This window comes from Entelurus aequoreus, linkage group LG05 (assembly GCF_033978785.1).
Source record: "Entelurus aequoreus isolate RoL-2023_Sb linkage group LG05, RoL_Eaeq_v1.1, whole genome shotgun sequence".
Lineage (NCBI taxonomy): Eukaryota > Metazoa > Chordata > Actinopteri > Syngnathiformes > Syngnathidae > Entelurus > Entelurus aequoreus.
The window spans coordinates 50,348,973-50,367,803 of NC_084735.1; the positions used below are offsets into that span (position 1 = coordinate 50,348,973).

General features: G+C 37.4%; 2 protein-coding genes across 4 annotated transcripts in view; both read right to left on the minus strand.

Annotated features, from left to right (window-relative positions):
* Window positions 1-11,939, minus strand: part of hnrnpl (heterogeneous nuclear ribonucleoprotein L) — a 37,602-nt gene extending 25,663 nt beyond the window's left edge. Inside the window, exons 1-2 of the mRNA XM_062048310.1 lie at window positions 11,772-11,939; window positions 11,233-11,351 (exon numbers count right to left, since the gene is read on the minus strand). Of these exons, the coding sequence (XP_061904294.1) occupies window positions 11,233-11,351; window positions 11,772-11,915 (263 nt within the window). The 5' untranslated portion in view covers window positions 11,916-11,939. The remainder of the gene's footprint in view (window positions 1-11,232; window positions 11,352-11,771) is intronic.
* A 1,297-nt stretch (window positions 11,940-13,236) lies between these two features.
* The window catches only part of slc8a2a (solute carrier family 8 member 2a), a 124,143-nt gene continuing 118,548 nt past the window's right edge, over window positions 13,237-18,831 (minus strand). For all 3 annotated transcript variants that reach the window (XM_062048314.1, XM_062048312.1, XM_062048311.1), the window contains one exon: window positions 13,237-16,187. In XM_062048314.1, coding sequence (XP_061904298.1) covers window positions 15,811-16,187 — 377 coding nt within the window. In that variant the 3' untranslated portion in view covers window positions 13,237-15,810. The remainder of the gene's footprint in view (window positions 16,188-18,831) is intronic.

Below are 18,831 nucleotides of genomic sequence, written 5' to 3' on the forward strand. Positions count from 1 at the left end.
GATTTAACAAATTAACCTTTTAATAGGGACCCAAACAAGTTTTGCATTGAATATTGAACAAGCAAAGCTTGTATAAATTTATAGTGACATGCAAAATCGAGTTTCAAATAATAATAATAATTAAAAAATATCAATGGCATATCAAATACAATTTAAATGAAAATGTAATGCCTCTTTTCTATTTGCAGCCTTCTGAGGTAAATATCAACATTAACTTTTTCCACAGGCTAATAAATTAGAAAATAAAATAACAATGAATAAACCAGTTTGCAACACACTGATCTAATCTGATGTGCCCAAGCCAGATACCTGCCACCTTTTCTTGGATGCTAGTTCATTAATGTCGGGGCTCAGGCTTTGAGCTGAGGCATCTTTCATTATCGAACGAAGTTGTTCATCAGCCATTATACCTCGTAGTCCACCCGGACCACAGTCTTGGGGGCGTGCTTTAAAGGCACTGCGTTTATCGTTGTCACGTCTGCTTTTCATCCATTCCAACAACGTGCCGGCCCGATCACAAGATATGTGCGACTTTAGCACGCACACACGTGAATGCAATGCATACTTGGCCAACAGCGATACAGGTTACACTGACGGTGCCCGTATAAATAACTTTAACACTGTTAGAAATATGCGCCACACTGTGAATCCACACCAAACAAGAATGACAAACACATTTCGGAGCACCTCCGCACCGTAACACAACATAAACACAACAAAACAAATACCCAGAATCCATGCAGCTCTAACTCTTCGGGCTGCAATATACACTCCCCGCTACCACCAACCACCCCCCCCCCCCCTCCGTGCATCAGTTGAGGTGGGCGGGAATGGGGGGGGGGGGGGGGGGGGGTTGGTGGTAGCGGGGGAGTGTATATTGCAGCCCGGAAGAGTTTGACACCCATGCTCTAGAGCAGGGGTGGCAATTAATTTTTACCGGGGGCCGCATGAGCAACCCGAGCACTGCTGGAGGGCCACATCGACAATATTTCAATTAAATTTGCTCAATATTATTTTTGATGTATACCGTAAGATAAATAATAATAATAATAATAATAATAATTAATAATAATAGTAATACTTCAACATAGTGTGTGTAACAGCATTCCATGACTAATATAAATAAATTAACATTAATAATAAATGACAGTAAAATAAGCACACGTATGACTGAGGAGTCATAATGTAACTTTGTGTGGTGTTTGAGTTGTCCGACTTTTTGTGTGGCCATAAACGCACCAGTGGTTTAGTGCTATGCGTGTGGTGACAGATGACAAGTTGGTTTTGGCCTGGTTTGTACGGCAGAAAATGACTAGTTTTCGAGATAGAAGTGTTTTACTTATGTTTTTGGTGTGGTTATGGCCGAATATAAACAGTTTTGCTCAATAAAGTGATCGATATAATCCTGGCCTCGAAGCATCTCGATAGACGTTACAATAATTGAACGGTGTTCAATTGAACGGTGTTGACGAACACTGTTAGGGCCGCTTGTTGTCACTGTCACTCAAAGTTGCATTGCAAAATTACATAGAATAAATATGTTTATTTTGTTTAGAATTCAGATGGATTTGATTTGGTGCGCGGCATATACTTGCAGCGCGCAGCAGACGCTTGAGCAGTGCGCATTGCGCAGGCACGCACCTTAGAGGGACGTTGCATGGCAGTCCATGTCTTGTTGGAAACACGCCATTCTTCATCAACTTTTCTCTTTTTAGCGTCTCGGGTGTAAACCGTGCATCACTTGTCGCTGCATGTGCACCTTCACTCGCAGGTTACACACGGACACACGCCCATAAATAATACTTTTCAAAATAAAAGCAGCACAGTTGTATTGCGCGCACGACAAGATGTTTTTTCAACTTTATTTTTAATTAATGATTGCAGCTGTTCACATTCACTCACAATCACGCACACGCATACGTCCACACGGAAGTAATACAAATAACGATTTTCAAAACAAAAGCAGCACCGTTGTATTGCACACTCGACATAGATACTTTTTAAATTATTTTGTAATTTATAATTGGCCTCACGCGGGCCGGACAGGGACGCACAAAGGGCGGATGCGGCCCGCGGGCCGCAGAATGCCCAGGTCTGCTCTAGAGTCTCTGTCAAAATCATAGTACTTGATCACATGCCTTGTTAAGCATGTAAATACATGCATTTACCAACACACACACACACACACACACACACACACACACACACACACACACACACACACACACACACACACACACACACACACACACACACACACACACACACACACACACACACACACACACACACACACACACACACACACACACACACACACACACACACACACACACACAGTTAGTATTACTGTTTAAATTCAAAATTATCAAAGAAACGTGACTGATTACTGCACTTTGATTAACTCACGAACCAACTAGCTCCAGCTTGCTAGTTTAGATGTTAACATGAATATGAGAGACATTAACAACATACCACAAGCTAAACTTATATTATAGACATTGCTGTAGAGCTGCAACTAATGATTAATTTGAGAATCGATTATTACTTCGATTAATCGATTAATAATTGGATCAAAGAGACAAACTACATTTCTATCCTTTCCAGTATTTTATTGGGAAAAAAAACAGCATACCGGCGCCATGTTCTTTCAACTTGCCAAATAAAACAAGGAAAATGTTACAAAAATGCACACTTTTGACACCCCTGCTATAGAGGATAAAAAATTAAATCTGCTAAATCTATCGATAAAAAGCAGAGCCTGACAACGCATGCGCGTTTATCACAACTCTCTCGCTCTCTCTGTCTCTCCCCCTCCCTCACGAATGCTGCTGCACGCACAATTTGTTGTGTTTTTAACCTTCTTAACCCTGAACGTACATTGAAAATATACGCAACCCTAACTCAAAATGCCGGACATTTGAGGCATTTAAGAAACACCTGCCCGACAGCTCCGCAAAAGAGGACATGTCCGGTGAAAAGAGGACGGACGTATGGTCAGGACCTAGCCCGGTCACTGCTAGCATGCTAGCACCGGACATGTCCTCTTTTGCCAGCATGCTAGCAGCTAACGGGCTACAATAGACTGACCATACGTCCTCTTTTCATCGGACATGTCCTCTTTTGCGGAGCTGTCAGGGCGGAGTTTCATAAATGCGTCAAATGTCCGGCATTTTGAGTATTGTTTACACAACTTGCAGTACGCTACTTAATATGTCCGTGTGGAAACTCGTTTCTGTACACCTCCGCACCGAACCGAAACGGTTCGATACAAATACACGTACCGTTACACCCCTATGAATTTGATTATTGTTTCTCGGCTGTTTGTAAATGTTGCAGTTTATAGATAAAGGTTAAAAAAAATTTTAAATAACGTTGCCTCAGCGCATGCGCATAGCATAGATCCAACGAATCGATGACTAAATTAATCACTAACTATTTTTATAATCGATTTTAATCAATTTAATCGAATAATTGTTGCAGCCCTTCATTGCTGTAGTGCTGACTGAGCAACTAAGATATTCCATTGTAACATTGAACTTACAAGCTGTACTCTCTTACAAAGAGCAATCGATCTATACTCCGAGGAATATAACAGAAGTTTTTTAGTTTTTTTTTTATAACTTCATCAACAAAGATGAAGCTGTCTACAACAGAAAGTGAACTCGGGTGACATCACATGAACTGGATGTGAAGCAAAATGCACACTTAATTTGTCTTTAACAATAAGAAACAAGTTCTAAAACCACCCATGAAAGCGTGGCTGTATTTTTATGGCACCATTAAAAAAACATATAAAATGGAAAAATTAAGCTAACAAATCCTGTAATGAGAATAAGCTGACATGTTGATACTAATAATTAACAAAAACGCACATACCGTATTTTTCGGACTATAAATCGCTCCGGAGTATAAGTCGCACCGGATGAAAATGCATAATAAAGAAGGAAAAAAACATATATAAGTCGCACTGGAGTATAAGTCGCATTTTTTGGGGAAATTTATTTGATAAAACCCAACACCAAGAATAGACATTTGAAAGGCAATTCAAAATAAATAAAGAATAGTGAACAACAGGCTGAATAAGTGTAAGATATATGACGCATAAATAACCAACTGAGAACGTGCCTGGTATGTTAACGTAACATATTATGGTAAGAGCCATTCAAATAACTATAACATATAGAACATGCTATACGTTTACCAAACAATCTATCACTCCTAATCGCTAAATCCGATTAAATCTTATACGTCTAGTCTCTTAAGAGAATGAGCTAAATAATATTATTTGATATTTTACGGTAATGTGTTAATAATTTCACACATAAGTCGCTCCTGAGTATAAATCGCACCCCCGGCCAAACTATGAAAAAAACTGCGATTTATAGTCTGAAAAATACGGTACTTGTCTTTAAATATATGGATAATGTTTAATCAGCTTTTTTATCAGACTATTTAATTACAAATTGTTAATGATTAGCTGGGATAGGCTCCAGCACCCCCGCAACCCCAACAGGGACAAGCGGTAGAAAATGGATGGATGGATGGATAGTTGGCTAGTCAGATTATAAAGCCTTCACATCCAATTTAGCAATGAACTTTTAAATTCAGCTTGAGATATTTTTAGATATGTGCTTAATTCCAACAATTAGGACTAATTTGTTCATAAATTTGTATTTATAGTGTAACTATGGTGATCATCAGGCTGTTGCAAAAATTTTAATAACAATTAAACTTTGTCCATTTAAAAGTAAGTAGACAAATTGAAAAATTAAAAATATGTAAAAAAATTTTTAAAAAAAGACAGTTGAAATAGCAACGAAAAACCACAAAACTGACTTGTTCAAAAAAGAGACAAGCATTTCGTGATGCTTGTCTATATATATATATATATATATATATATATATATATATATATATATATATATATATATATATATATATATATATATATATATATATATACCTGGGGATAGGTTGATTGGCAACACTAAATTGGCCCTAGTGTGTGAATGTGAGTGTGAATGTTGTCTGTCTATCTGTGTTGGCCCTGTGATGAGGTGGCGACTTGTCCAGGGTGTACCCCGCCTTCCGCCCGATTGTAGCTGAGATAGGCTCCAGCGCCCCCCACGACCCCGAAGGGAATAAGCGGTAGAAAATGGATGGATGGATGGATATATATATATATTTAAATACATTTGTGTACATCCATATTTACATATGTATACATATTTTTTGTGAAACAAATATATGTATATAATTGTTTTTCTTGAAATTATATGTATACATAATTTTATGTTTGTTTTTGGGTTTTTAAAGACAAAGCTTTGTGTCATTATTGGGTTTTTGTCAGTGTTTCTTGCTGTTTTCCCAATTTTTGTTGGTGTTTTTTTTTCTCTTTAATGTTCCTCGGGCCAATGACAAACGAGTCAAGGGCACTTTGGGCAACCCTGCTGTAGAAGCAAACAGTTTATGGCCACTATAGTATTTGTGCAGTAGTATATTTGTTCATCCTATGGTCACATATGGGATGCGAGTCACCTGGTTGTCTTACTTCAGCGCTGGAATATTAAAATCAGCTGTTCACATTGCGGGTTTTTCCTGTGACAAAAGAGGGGATAAACGGGAAGTCCTTTAGCTTCCACCGTGTTTTATCATATATTACTGCCTTTACACAAGTCAGTGTTAGTTTTGTATGCACACTAAATCACCACAAAATCCTTACTTTTGGAGCAATGTTCACAGACTATTATTTGGCTTGTTAGTTCCCGTCGCAAGCGAGCGATGATGGTCATGGACTAGTTGTTTAATGTTGGATGTTAGAAAATGTTTGTTGCATTGCAACAATCAGCCTTAATATTTTTATTGTTGCAGCTTGATGATTTTGAGCACGTCATGCAACAAGTGTTTGCGAGAAAGCGTGTGGCCACAGTGTCGAGAGGATGCGAGACTAAAGAAAAAAAAGGTAGAGGCGTAAAGGCGTGCTAAGGGGATAAAATGCTTGCCTGATGGTGGCCGGGTCTAGGGGTTGGCACTGATGTCACATTAAAACTTTTTTCCCCTCATATTTTCGCAATCGACCTGTAGGGTCCCAAAGCTTGACAGGACGATCACAATCGACGGGTTGGCTACCCCTGCTCTAGGGATTTAAGCGTTCAAAGTAAAAAAATAATTTATATGACTTACTTTTAACACTTTTATTAAAAAGGACCCTAAAGGGTCTTCTTCTTATGTCGTTTTTTTTTCATCTAAAACGGCCAATGCTCAAAATCAATGTTGTTGTGAATTATTGACCTATTTTGGGCTCCAACTATTTCATATATTAAGTCATATACTTGACTTCTGGAGGGAAAATATTGCATAATTTTTGTTTATGCCATACAAAAAAGGGTTTTCTTTGACAAAAAGTGTATAAAACATACAAAAACATTTTTAAAAAAGTACACATTTGTTTTATATCAACGGATAGATCTGAAGTTAATCTACAGATATAAGCTTTGAAAGTTAAAAAAAAAAGTATTAATATATGACTTACTTTGAACACTTTTATGAGTGGGAACTTCAAGGGTCCAAAGGTCTTTTAATGTAATTTTTTATTTAAAACGGTCAATGCTCAAACAATTATTATTAATCAAAATCAATGTTGTTGTGAATTATTGACCTATTTAAGGCTCCAACTACTTCACATCAAATACTTGACTTCTGAATTTTGGAGGGTAAATATTGCATATTTTTTGTTTTTGCTATACAAAAAAGTTTGTTTTTTTTTCCAACAAAAAGGGTATGATATAAAAAAATAAAAACTTAATATCAACTGATACATCTGACGTTGACCTAGGGATTTAAGCGTTCAAAGTTAAAATATATATATATATATCAGGGTTTCCCACAGCGCTCTGTTGTTAAGGCGGCCGCCTTGGCAACAAAGAGCCACCGCCTAAACTAATGTCTTAACAAGCTGCTACGCTTCGTACTGCCTCTGTCAGTATGTCTCTGCAGCACCCAGCATTTTCCCACCAACAGAACCATCTGATTGGTTACACGCAGAGCGGTAACAGCCAATCGGCAGTGCGTATTTAGAGCGCATGGAGTCAGTGCTCCTGCGGTGTGGTGAGCAGAAAGCTGTTTGGGCAGCGGACTCTCCCCAAATTATAATAAACACCTCCCAGTCAACTACTAGTAACATCACTATGAGCCCATTAACATTCTAGAAACATAAGCGGCAGCTCAGCTCGCTCCTTGAGGTGAAGGCTAATTAGCTTTTAGCGTAACGTTAGCTCACTGTGCGGTGTGTGAGTGTGTGTGTGCGTGCGTGCGTTACGGACAGCAAAGCCCTGTCTGTCTGAGAGAAAGACAAGCATTATTGACCTACAGTTAACAACTAAGTTATTTCACATGACCTTTTTCTGTGTTGATTGAGCTGTGTTGAAGCAGCAAAAAACGACATTATGTTAAATGAAAAGTTTCCTGAAGCTGTCTCTGATAGTTGATGTAATAATGTAACTGCATCATAAAGCCTACATGAACTCCATGGTGTTCAGGGATGAATAGTCTCTCCTATTGCTATTTTACAATTTTTTCAGCTATAGTTAGATTAATTATTAGTAATGTAGCAGCCTAGTTTTGAATGGCAGGGTCCCTGCTATCACATGTTGATAAAAATATAACATTTACATAATAAAAATCAACTACAGGCTTCCCAAATGCTGTAATAAATTAAGCATGATGAGTTGAGCATATGTCAGCACGTGGCCCCACTTTTAACTCTTTTTTTCAAACGCTTATTGCAAACGCTAATTTACAGTAAGTCATTAATTTGACTTAGTAAGTCATTATTTTAACTTAGTAAATTACTAGGTCAAAATATTGACTTACTAAGTCATAATAATGACATACTTTGTATCTCAGGTAACTAGGACTGTTTTGTGTTTTGTTTTTACTTTACGGAAAAAACTTAGAGATATATATCGTATATTGCCATTCAGCATACGGAGCGGAAAACACAACCAAAAATTGTAGGCTTCTTCACGCGACGAAGCCGGCCTACTTCACCACAGTCTGTATTCTATTGCCCCCCCAGGCTGTGGTGGCAGCGATGAGATGGAGACGTGATGGTGGTGACAGGCCAAATTACACTGTTCCTTACACCCACTCGCCCCCTTCCCCGTCCATCCCCCTGGAGAGACACCACCTTAACTAACACATTTTCTGGGGGAAACACTGTATGTATGTATGTATATATATATATGTATATATATATATATATATATATATATATATATATATATATATATATATATATATATATATATATATATATATATATATATATATATATATATATATATATATACATATATAAACATGAGACTACTTTTAACACTTATAGTGGGACCCTCAAGGGTATTCTAATGTTGTTTTTTATTTGAAACGGTCAATGCCCAAATCATCATTATGAATCAAAATCAATTTTATTGTGAATAATTGACCTATTCAAGGCTCCAATTACTTCACATCTAAAATTTGACTTTTTAATTTTTGGCGGGATAATATTGCATAGTGGGTTTTTGCCATAGCAAAATAATGTGTTTCCTTTTGTCATAAAACATTAAAAAACAGAAAAGGTTTATCAACGGATAGGGCTGAAGGTCATCAAGAGATTAAGCATTGAATGTAAAAAAATAATACATGAGTTACTTTTAAGACTTAATGACGATTTACGGGTCCTCGGACCTATAACGTTCATAACATTGAGAACTCCCTGAGGTTTAAAAAGTATTTGAATCGGTTTAGACAAAGTTTAGTTGCCAGACTTTGGCTAAAATGATAGTTAAATAATTGTTTTTACACAACTTCGTCCCACTTTTTTAGCTAGCTAGCAAGGTACAAGCTAACAATCTTACCGAGTTGTGACCACATCCTCCAGATGTCTGACATTCCTTCGTTTTTATTGCCCCCTTATCACAGACATAGTGTCACTTAAGCAAGATAAGCTTTGGAAAATGAGCAGGATATTCATATTTTTACAAAAATAGGAGGAAATATTCCCAAACTACATGTTTTTCACCCGCGATTAGGGCTGCAACGATTAGTCGACATTGTCGACAATAAAATTTGTTGCCGACAATTATATTTGTCGACAATAGTCATGATGTCATCACTCGTGTTAGTCCGGGCGGAAGTGGGTCACTCACCAACAACATCGCCAGTGATAACATGTAACGTGTGAGGATATTTCCTCTTTCTTGTTAAAAACAGGAATACTTGGCTCATTTTGCAGAGCAGAGTTTGTTTTTATGGCAGTACATCTGTGATAAGCGAGCATTTAAAGCTGAGATATGTCTGACATATGGAGGGAGGATGCAGTCTCAACCTCGGTAAGAGTGTTAGCTTCTATCTTGCTAGCTAGCTAACAAGTGTGAGACAAAGTTGTGTGAAAAAAAACTAACTATCCTTTTAGCCAAAGTCTACACAAATTCAAGTAAGTTTTAAAGCATATGCCGTAAAAAAAGACACTTTAATAAATGCGAACCGCACACACACGTATCATAAAATTAAACATACAATCTATTAAATTGCCAACATGTTAAGAATTAATCAAATATAGAATTCTATACAATGAGCACTTTAACAAACGCTAACCGTGCGCGCGCGCCAACATTTAAATAATTAATCAAAGTTAGAATTCTAATTTGAGTCTGTTAAAGCGCTAAAACTGCCAAGAGTTAATCAATAGTCAATATACCAGTGTGCAGCTTTTTAAACATCACAATATGTTTTTCTTTTTGAGGAAGTTAGATTCTGTGTTTTGGTGTTTGTTTTAGTTGCTGCTATTTTAACTGTTTTCTTTAATACATAAACAAGGTTAATTGTTTTTTTTAGCACTTTGCCTTTCTTTTCTTTTACATTGGCAACATTATATTGGTCATTTTAAATTTTGTAACAGCTGAATGAGCAGCACAGTTAAAGTATAAATACATATTTATGAATGAAGTAGTAATATTTGTTGTTCGTAAGCACATGCCTAAAATAACTTAAAACTGCATTTAGAAGTCGATGGAAAATTTTTAGCCACTAAATACGTGCACGCTTTATTATTCGATTAGTCGACTAATTGTTAAGATAATCGATGACTAATCAACTATCAAAATAATCGCAAGTAGCAGTCCTACCCGTGATGTTGATGCGAGTGGCGGTGCCGACTCGCATCCTCCGGAAAAACACGAGTGATGACGTAACGACAATGTCGACAAATGAATTTGTTGAGGACACATTTTATTGTCAACATTTGTCAATGAATTGTTGCACCCCTAATTCAAACCCCCTAAAACTGTTTTACCTAACAATGAATAATCGTGATTAATAATCATGATTTCAAAATTGATCAAAATAATTGTGATTATTATATTGGCCATAATCATGCAGCCCTAGTGATAATGATAACCATGAGATGAAATTTTCATATCGTTACATCACTATTACACAGTCCCAATGCACACACTGTCATGCTAAGCGGAGGCACGAAGGGAACTGTTGTTTTTGGTGACCAGGCCCATTACGATCTGGACCAATAGATTCAGATTCAGCTATGTGTGTAACGCTATGGCATTTGTACCACAAACTAAGGCTGAGGTTGTGTTTCAGTTAGCGCACTTTTATACTTGCACCTCACCATGTATACTATGTACACCGTATACTTAAAATAGTTACTTTTGAAAATGTAGTAGTGTCCCAAATCCATTACAGTCATTGCACACATATTGGAAATGATGCAATATCTATCCACTTCCTTTTCTACTCTCCTTTTTAATTATTAATTCCAACCACTCCAGTTACTGCCACCCCTACTGCTATGTAGTCAAGATGGCGACTATCAAGCGTGGTTAGGATCCATCCCACAGATGGGCCATTTGTGGCTATTGAGTGAAACATCCCTGTGCTACTGGTGCACTGCATTTTGTCGTATTTACCAGTAAAACACTCGAAATGTCAAGTGCATGTGCAATTACGTACTTTTAACCGCACGAGTGCATTCAAACTAATATGCAGTGCATTGTGAAAATCCGGATGTTACACTCAAATAGGTTAAAAAGGTGAGTGCTTAGTTACTTTTATGTGAAATAAAATTTACGGTCAAAACGTCTGCTGCAAAAAAACGTTCCGGGGAAGTGAAGCCTTGTTTGGATTGAGTCACCCTAACAACAAAGACCTTTTTTCAGGGAGCTTTAATACCTGATGGCCCCGAACTCTTGCAAGGTTTCCACCAAGTCAGTCTCCACAACACCGTCAACCAAGCCCCTGATGTGCACCACCGGGGAGGGCAGCGGTTTGTGAGGGTCCTCGTAACTCTCCTGCATACAAAGTCATAAAAAATGAATGATTAAAAAAAAAATACGAGTAAATACATGTGTTGATGATAGAGGATTGATACAACGAGTCCAACAGATCCGCTAATGCAGAACACTATTGAGTGAATTGAAATGAGCATTTTAGCATTAGTAACGTTGCACGAGAAGAGTAAACATTTCTGGGTCATATCCATGTTTCGGTAAAGATTTAATATTTTACCAATATAGAGACTTTACTCGGGTAGCTGAAATGTTAGAAATACAACATACTACACTGCATGGTCACATTCATTACATTCAGAATGGCTAGCAATGTAGCATCTTAGCTATCAGGGGCGAGAGAATGCATTTGGTACAATGTTAAATTGCAAAAAATGGCGAAACTATTTTCTTAACAGCTGAGACAAGAAGATACCCCCTGACCGTTGTCATTCCTCCGTCCTCTGTTTTCTGTCGTTTAGTTGCTCGGCCTCCTTCTCCGTATGATCGGCCCGCAGCGGTAGCCATCTTGTTCTGGACCTTGTGCCAGATTAATGTTGCGTTCACGGTCAATGGGAGATTGCGCATTTGCGCGTTAAATGAAACATCATCCGAACGATATACTTAAAAAAAACAATTTGTTTATCTTATTTTCCAAAAACAATTCTAAGCTTTCTAATGAAATGCTGTTCTGTTTATAGGCGTTCACTTTTTTCATAAATGCAATCAAAAGAGGTTAATGTATTTAGTAAGGTACGTATTTGATCCCCTAATAAACTGCAAGCATTATGACCTCAACATACCTATAATTAAGTACACCAAAATGATCTCAATAGACAAGACTGTTGGCCTACAAAAGACTGAAATGCAAAATCAGCAATAATATTAGTGAAAAGGAGACCATAACGAGTGCAATAATTTGGAAATGGATGAGTATAATAGTAAATGGCCACCATTCTGGAAAAAAAGATTTACAAAAAAGCTGCATAGCATAATTATACCTGCTCTGTTTGTTACGTTAAACACGCAATACAACATCGGTAATTATCAGCTAGTGGGGAATAGTGTCTGCCTTGTCCAGCCATCCATTTTCTATTCAACCTGTCCTAATGGGAGGCAAGGTTCCAGCCTATTTTGGGAAATACTTGCTTTTATTTTGAAATGCACATATATTAGTGAAATGTCACATTTTGTGTAATGTCTTTTTAAGTGCAACTTTAATGCAGTTACACTTCTGCTCCTCTCCCTAATAATGTGCGCGGAAATGCACGTTCCTTGTGTAATAATGTGCATTCTGGTTAAAAACATTATATTCGGTTGATTAGTAACTACAGAAAAATGGTTTTTTTTCTGTATTAGGAAGCTTGTTGTGTTTATTTTGGACATTTCAAGATGATAACTTTTTTCTTTTTTTGTTTTGCTAATATTGCTATTAGGCTAAGACATTTAAATAAACATATAGCTTCAGCCAGACCTTTTCATTGAGCTATACATTGTTTTAGTTATTAATAGTATTATTATTTATATTTTATGAACATGCTGATCAAAACCATTCATTAATTTAAACACTTAATTTTAATTGTATTTAAGAAAAAAATATTATTGGGTGAGTATAGTATCAAATCAACATAATTTAATTTGACCTTTGACACAACCCAAGTTAGTTTTTCTTGTTTGAAAAATATGTTTATTTTAATTTTCCTAAGCTGCTACGCCTCCCTTTGAATTCTTTTGGTTTCTCACTCCCTGAAAACTCTTTATGTAATGTAAAAATATCCTTCTTTAAAATCCCTGAACAATTAATCTGATGAGGACATTATAAGCATGACACATACTGTATACCAGACACAAAAAAACACACATTTCAAATACCAATATAATTTCTAATATAATTTATAATTTTGTCTGTATTAGGTCATTTACAATAATTACAAACACTGTACATTCAATTCCAATGTTATAAAAAACAGATAAAGGAATGGATGATCATTTTAAACACAGTAAAACCACATGGCAGTTCAAAGGTACAATGTGTCGAATAGATACCAATAAATGTATTGCCTGTGTAATTATTGATTCATGTAGTACATTCATTAATGTTCATTACAATAAGATTGGACACATTTTGGTGCAGAATAATACTTGAAACAAATAGAAATGGATCGTGATTTCTGCAATATATTAAACAAGAAGTTTATCTCTATTCATCCATCCATTTTCTACCGCTTTTCCCTCTCATGACGTCTGATTCTAACAGGACAGAGCTGAAGGTAACTATGACAGTACAGTTTCTGCATACTCTTCCATATCATCATACAGTGGAATCCGTTTAGGTCGACATAAGCAGTTGTCGACATAAGCAGATGTCGTTGTAACCAAAATCAGCCAACGTTTCTTGCGTGTTTATTGTGACTTTGGCTAGAGACAAAAGACAAAAAAGAGGGGCACTAGCATACACACACACAAGAGAAGTTAAGGATCGTAACACGAACGTAAAGTAATGTACAGTAGTAGAAATGAATCGGATGACCCCCAAAATCTAATCATTGTGCCATTTCGGACATTTCCTGAAAATGTCCTTAAAAAATCCACCCATAACCTTTTGTGCTATCTTGATAATTAACTGACAGACCCACCCCAGCGATCACATAGCCTCCTGCATTGCACGGGTAATAAATGCAATTAGAATGATTAATTTAAACTCAATTAAACACTGGAAAAATAATGTTTATTAACTTAAGTTAAGTTAAAGTTAAAGTACCAATGATTGTCACACACACACTAGGTGTGGTGAAATTTGTCCTCTGCATTTGACCCATCCCCTTGATCACACCCTGGGAGGTGAGGGGAGCAGTGGGCAGCAGCGGTGCCACGCCCAGGAATCATTTTTGGTGATTTAACCCCCAATTCCAACCCTTGATGCTGAGTGCCAAGCATTTTTTGCTTCCTAAAATGAGACTTAACCATGAAATATAATCATTTAAATCCTTCAGATAGTGTATTGTTTTTACAAATATGTCACTCTTTTTTCCAAGTATTTTTTTTTAACAAAAACAATTAAGTTAAAATTCACACTTTTGTCATGTTCCTGGGTTTTCACTCACTCCTGTTACGCTAACACATTACCCATCTGAAAAAATTAAATATTCTACAAGTCACAGCCTATAGAATATCAAAAGTACTCAATTAATTTTAGGACTTAATCTATGACTGGGATGGAGGAGTATAATTTTAGCCTAATCTGAGTCCTGTTACTTTACACCAACACAGTGTGTATGGGTGTTAAGATTGTGGTTTTGTTTAATTATTTATGTATGCATGGTGCAATCGTATGTGTGCAATATGTTTTACTTATTACTCATTTTTAGTTTTTCATTGCGGTTTACTTTTGTTGCTGGATGTAAACATGGCGCAGCTGAAGTGGCAGCTTTTTACTTTTTTATGTCCTCTTTTGTGTTCTTTAAAGCTTCCGTCTTGTTTTTATATGTTTTTAACTTTTGGTTTAAACCCTTTTGGGACTGCACATTGAGGGGTGGCACTTTTGTGACTTTTGCGCTACATTAAATACCTTTTTGAATCTCTGCTGAAACCACATATCTTCCCCACTGTGGGATAAATAAAAGTCTATCATATCCTATCCAACTTAGGAAACTTGTCAAATATGAAATACTGTAAAGTTACAGTACCTGTGATGGGCCCATATACATTTTGAAGAGTTCAATTTGTGTATTATTAAATTTTTAATATAGTTGATAAAATATTTTAGTTCATTTTGAGAGAATCTCAACAAGCAAACGGCATTGATTTGGTGGCATGGCCCACAACAAAAATCAGCTTTTGGAAAAACATGATCTTAATAAAGATTAAGTTTTCAAAATGGCCTAAAAACAATAAATCTTGACATACTCTGACCAATATTTCATAGAAATGAAATTTTATGTTGACAATAACCGTATGTCGACATTGACTAATAAGAAGAACGCGACTAGACTATGACTTGTCGACTTTGACGAATTGTCGACATAAACGGGTCCGACTTGAAAAGGTTCCACTATACATGAACTGGTATATATACTGTATTGGTTTGTTATTTTGAGAATAACAAACCAATACAGAAGGTCACGATAAAAATAAATCAAATACATTGCATAGTAGAGGCATTACATACACATTTGTCTCAATAATTTCTAAAGAAAAAAAAAAAAGAAAAAAGTGGGTGAATAGATTCAATAATCATGACGAAAAAACATCAACCTCGCATGAAATCTTAGATAAAAGACATTCATTATGTTCCCATCTTTTTAGTAACACTGTATGCTCTTTAGTCAAGGTGATCTATACCATGACTGAGTCCCATTCAAGTGTTTTTTGTACCATGGCAGCAGTTTGTCAGGTGATAGTGGGTTTTTTCCAAGTGAGTCTCCTCTTTTTTCAAGAGAATATGTTATACATTTGTGCAAATATTGTCTCCAACTATGCTCTCTTAGAAGCCTTGAATATGGCAATAGGCCTCCAAGCTAGAGAAGAGGATGTAAAGGAACCACAGTCCGAACAAAAACATTGACGTCACAATTTTGGGGATCCGTGGGCCTCCCAGTTCTCCACCTACGGACGGCCTCCGGCGTAGCATCAACACTCCCATTGCGAAGAAGGCAAAAATGGTGAAGAGCGTGACAGAGAAGGCCAGAGAACCAGGGTCCACTTTGAAAACCTGACCCTTGGCTGTCCAATAGACGGCTGCCACAGACCAAGCTAAACCAATTCCCAAGAACACATTCACTGCATTGCTTCCAGTCACATTCCCCACGCATGCGTCTGCGTATTGGTCCTGGGTTGCAGCAACTTTACTGGCAAATGTATCTGGAGAGAAATAAACATTCAGGATTTCATAGACTGAATATTGATGTACAGCATTGCAACGTTGTGTCTTTGGGGTTCAGATCACACCAACAAAAACACACAAAGCAAGTCATAGAATGACTGTAACGTGAACGCTTCTTGACACTTTTTCAGTGGCATCTCGGTTTTGGTTGATAAGTTGTTCCAAAATGTCGGGCAAAAACCGAATTGTTGGAAAACTAAACATTTTAGAAATACATTCCAGACAGTCACAACTATTACCACAAACACATTTGATAGAGAATAACATGTAGGATTATTAGGTTTTGTGGTCGGGCACTCCGCAGAATGATACCCAGAAAAACAGACTAGTTTGTTACATGCAATGTTTGACCGTACAAGAATCGAGACTGGTGTATGAAAACTGGGGCAACCTTTTTTGTCACAAACCGAACTACAGTGGTCCCTATGATTTAATTGGTTCTGCTATGCAGCTCGTATCTCAAAAAACTCGTATTGCAAAACAGTGTTGCCGATTGAAACTAATTGAGATTAAGTGAAATCAATCTGTGCTTGGCCCCCCCAAAAATAACAACATTTCAACATGTACAGTAACATACCTTTAAACACGCCACCATTAATGTTCTTGGTATTTAGTGTTCTTGACATTGCCTGGTGTAATCAACCCAATTTGTTTCCTTTTTTACGATTAACCACTTAACAAGTCAGAGTATTAGTATGTAAATTAAATTATGTACCGGTATTATTAGTTATCTTTTAACTTTTTTGTATTCAGGCTATTCAAATTTACCATTAATTCACATTTTTTAAGACCACATTGAACACATCATGATAACGTATCTGACCTTTGTCAGATGCTCATAATTGTTCATTATGAGCATCTGACGAAGGTCATTATTCAGTTACTCAGTAATTATTAATAATAATGTTTAATAATTACTTAGTTGTTATTAATTACTGAGTAGAATTTGAATGTGTCATATTAGGGACATAGGGACGGCGTGGCGAAGTTGGTAGAGTGGCCGTGCCAGCAATCGTAAGGTTGCTGGTTACTGGGGTTCAATCCCCACCTTCTACCATCCTAGTCACGTCCGTTGTGTCCTTGGGCAAGACACTTCACCCTTGCTCCTGATGGCTGCTGGTTAGCGCCTTGCATGGCAGCTCCCGCCATCAGTGTGTGAATGTGTGTGTGAATGGGTGAATGTGGAAATACTGTCAAAGCGCTTTGAGTACCTTGAAGGTAGAAAAGCGCTATACAAGTATAACCCATTTATCATTTATCATAACAATTCAATGCATCCTCTGATGGGCGCACACTGGAGCACTGTCTCACAGTGATATGTGTGGAACACATGCACACTCACACTGTTGCTCTACAGTGAACTGGTGACTTTTTTTTTTTTTTTTAATGAACTAGTGACTTGTCCAGAGTGTAGCGCGGCCAGATGACAGCTAGCATTGACGTTAGAGTCTAGTCTGCGCCCCGTTAAAGGTATTCTAACATACATTAAATTAATGAACAAGTAGACCAATTGTTTCAGCCACCCTCAGTAATTTTACTCTCTCTCCATTCTTATAAAAAACGTTGTTATTGTTCTGGGCCCCTGCTCTGCTGCTCCTACTCCTGGCCTTTTTCTCAACTCTTTTCTGTTGCCTGGACTTGTGTATATTCTGGCGCCATCTTAACCCTGCTGGAGTTCGCTCGCGCTCACTTAAGAACCATGGCAAGAACGAATCGCGGTGTGGACCAATGTTCCCCCTCTAATTTTCATGTGTCTAAACAAATACACAAACTCCATGAGCATTCATTGGACCACATGTGAGCAACAACATACATGCACACTGTCGCTATACCAGCAGAACACTTGTCTCTAACCTGACATAACAAGTTAAATGTTTTATTATAATAATCAAATAAGAGTATTCCTTTCAATTATAATATTTTGTAATATAAGTGGCACTCCGTGACAATTAAATTTAAAAAAACTTGTTTTTTATGAGCTGTATGTAATGTGTGTGTGTGTGTTTGGAGGGCGGGGGGTTCATGCATACTTGCCAACCCTCCTGAATTTTCCGGGAGACTCCCGAATTTCAGTGCCTCTCCCGAAAATCTCCCGGGACAACCATTCTCCAGAATTTCTCCCGATTTCCAGCCGGACAACTATATTGGGGGCGTGCCTTGAAGGCCTACTGAAACCCACTACTACCGACCACGCAGTCTGATAGTTTATATATCAATGATGAAATCTTAACATTGCAACACATGCCAAAACGGCCGAGTTAACTTATAAAGTGCAATTTTAAATTTCCTGCGAGACTTCCGGTTGAAAACGTTTATGTATGATGACATATGCGCGTGACGTCAATGGTTGAAACGGAAGTATTCGGACACCATTGCATCCAATACAAACAGCTCTGTTTTCATTGCAAAATTCCACAGTATTCTGGACATCTGTGTTGGTGAATCTTTTGCAATTTGTTTAATGAACAATGAAGACTGCAAAGAAGAAAGCTGTAGGTGGGATCGGTGTATTAGCGGCTGGCTGCAGCAACACAACCAGGAGGACTTTGACTTGTATAGGAGACGCGCTATCCGACGCTAGCCGCCGACCGCACGGATGATCGGGTGAAGTCCTTCGTCCTT